The sequence below is a fragment of the Oryzias melastigma genome, linkage group LG20 (genome assembly GCF_002922805.2).
Source record: "Oryzias melastigma strain HK-1 linkage group LG20, ASM292280v2, whole genome shotgun sequence".
NCBI lineage: Eukaryota > Metazoa > Chordata > Actinopteri > Beloniformes > Adrianichthyidae > Oryzias > Oryzias melastigma.
In genome coordinates, this window is record NC_050531.1 from 23429650 (window position 1) to 23432371 (window position 2722).

Sequence of the window (2722 nt, forward strand, 5' to 3'; positions counted from 1 at the left end):
TGGCTTTTGGTTGGCTCGGGTGGTGAACCGGCAGGGTTGAGTCTCTGGAGGACCAGGGTCGTCCACCCCGGGTCTAGTGGTTATGTGGGGAAGACGTCACAGTCTTCCTTCTTCCAGCCTGACTGATTAAAGTCTAAGACAGAATGAATCTTTTAGAACGATCCGAACAGCTGGTCTAAACCACAGACATGCAGGAAATCCAGTAATAAGCTCTGCGATCATGTGATCGACTCCCATCCTGTGATTAATTCACCAAACAAAGATCTTGACATGAATGCTGTTTGGTTGTTTTTCTACAGTATTCCTGAGTATTGCATCCTAATTTTCCTGGATGTGATGCAGAGTAGAGAATCTGAACCTCGATGGTGTTCAAACCGCTGCAGGGATTCTGACCCGTTCATGCTGCTGGTGTTCAGAGTAGATCTGCTCTCACCGAGTGAGACGCTTTGTTTTTCAGACCTGAATCATAGAAAATGTGTTTTTCTTCCTTTCCGCTGCTCTTGTTTGTTTCATGAAACTGCCCTCAGGTTTCTCTGCTCTCATCTGCACTAATTTGTCTTTTTGTTGGTTTTCCATCCTCGTCCTGCTCCTCACCTGTGGTGTTCAGGTGTTTGTGTGTTGGTTGTTTGCTCTCTTAAAGCCCTGAGAGGCTCTCGGCGCCTCTGCAGCACATATTTACAGTTTTTATTACCTTATGTCTTCCCTTCACGCCTCTTATTGCTGTTTTTCTTTCTCTGTAAATGGATGGAACGGAGCTGAAGTGTGTGTTTGTGTTGCAGGAGCTACGCTCTGCGGCGCGTGCGTGATGCCTTCAGGGCCAACAGGAAAGTAGAAGATCCGAAAAGTGTGGAGCGGCTGATGGAGGAGGGAAGGCAGGCGCTGGCGCTGATACAGAGACAGGTGTGACAGACACACACACGCTAAAAGACTCATGGAGGTTTCTCCCAAAGTGAGGAGCTGGCAGTGTGTCCACACACACACACACTTTGGGCTGTATGGAGATGAACACCTGTGAGCTGACTGACCACCTGTCCTGCACACATCCGGCCTCATTATCGAGACGACCCCAAGCTAATCACCTCACTGTTGCTCACTTTGTTCCCATCATGCACCAGAAGCCTCTCAGCCAATCCCAGCGGAGGGTTGTGAGTCTGTCTGTTTGCTTTTCAAACAGACTCACACCTGTCAGTGTATGTTCAGGTAAACCAGACACACAAGCAATCTTCGGTTATCTTCTACTTTAAATAAAAAATTCACACAAAAACGTCCAAAACAAACAAAGAAAAAAATACACAAAGAGGAGCATTTTAAGGTTTTGCATTAATATTTTCCTAATCAATATAGAGATGGTCTGTAATAGTGCTACCACAAACTATTATTTTAATAAATGACTATTCACTGATTATTTTTTCCGATTAGTCGACTAATTGGGTCATGCACAAAGTGGATGTAAAGCACAAATCTTAACCATCATTAGCTTTAAACAAACTAAAAACTAGATATATATAGCTGCAATGCTAGTGTGAATGCTGTAAGCTAAATTTGGCTGCTGAAGATGCTAATGCTGATAGCTGAAGAAGCTGAAATTGATAACTAAAACCACTTAAGCTAAAATATTAGTTAAATTCCAAATTAGCCTAAAAAACTGAAAAAAGCCTAAGTTAGCCAAAACAGCTAGCATGTAGCTGAAATATTAGCTAAACTCCAAAATAGCCTAAAAAACAGAAAAAGCCTAAATTTAGCCAAGATAGCTAGCATGCAGCCGAAATATTAGCTAAACTCCAAATTGGCCTAAAAACTGAAACAATGCTAAATTAACTACAATAACTAGCATGTAGCTGAAATATTAGCTAAGCTCCCAAATAACCTAAAAAACCTTAATAAATGCCAAAATAGTCCAAAAAGCTAGCAGAATGAGATTGTAACTTTCAGCTTCACTACACTCTGACTCCATATAATTAAAGTAACGACTAATCAACTATTAAATTAGTCGTCAACTATTTTAATAGTTGATTAATCATCGATAAGTCGACTAATCGTGGCAGCCGTAGTCTGTAAAGATGCAGGTCTGGTCTTGGTTTAATATTTGGATGGTTTTCAGACCATTTGAATCCACATCTGGCTGGTAGAGAAGCTCACACGTCACTTTGCCCAGAAAGAGAACAAAAGCACAAGCAGTTATTAATGTTGTTTTCAGATGTCAAATACACCCTCCTACAGTTGAAATGAATCCCCACTTTGAGCCAGTTTACATCCTAGATTACGTTCTTTTGTACGATTTCATCAATATGATGATGTCAGTGCTCGGGTAAATACTATCAGCATCGTAAAAGGTTTTCTATTTTGTTACACATCATTGATATTCAGCTCCAGAAGATCAATAATTCACTGCACAGAGAGATGATGATATATTGATGTAACCTCAGCGTTGAAACTTCATCCCACTGAATATTGAGTTTGAATGGTCGTATTTTCTTAAATAATGTTTGCTTGTATTAGTTCATGTTGTCAAAGATAATCTGTTTGTAAAGTAAAGCATTGATGGATCAACAGAGTGCAGCATGAAGACATCAGTCTGTCTGTCATTTAAGGGTCTGCTGGAGGAACAAACCCTCTAATGAACTGATAAAGTGTTGCTCATTTCTTTGGAGACAACTTCCCATTTTCCCATTGACATTCATGAATCAAAGAAGAGAGAGACAAGAATACGACTGAACTCACA

At 40.6% G+C, this 2722-nt stretch overlaps 1 protein-coding gene across 1 annotated transcript in view; it reads left to right on the forward strand.

Moving 5' to 3' along the window:
• Positions 1–2722, forward strand: part of LOC112151038 (LYR motif-containing protein 4B) — a 44903-nt gene that overhangs the window by 9214 nt on the left and 32967 nt on the right. The window contains exon 2 of the mRNA XM_024279648.2: positions 780–900. Within this exon, the coding sequence (XP_024135416.1) occupies positions 780–900 (121 nt within the window). The remainder of the gene's footprint in view (positions 1–779; positions 901–2722) is intronic.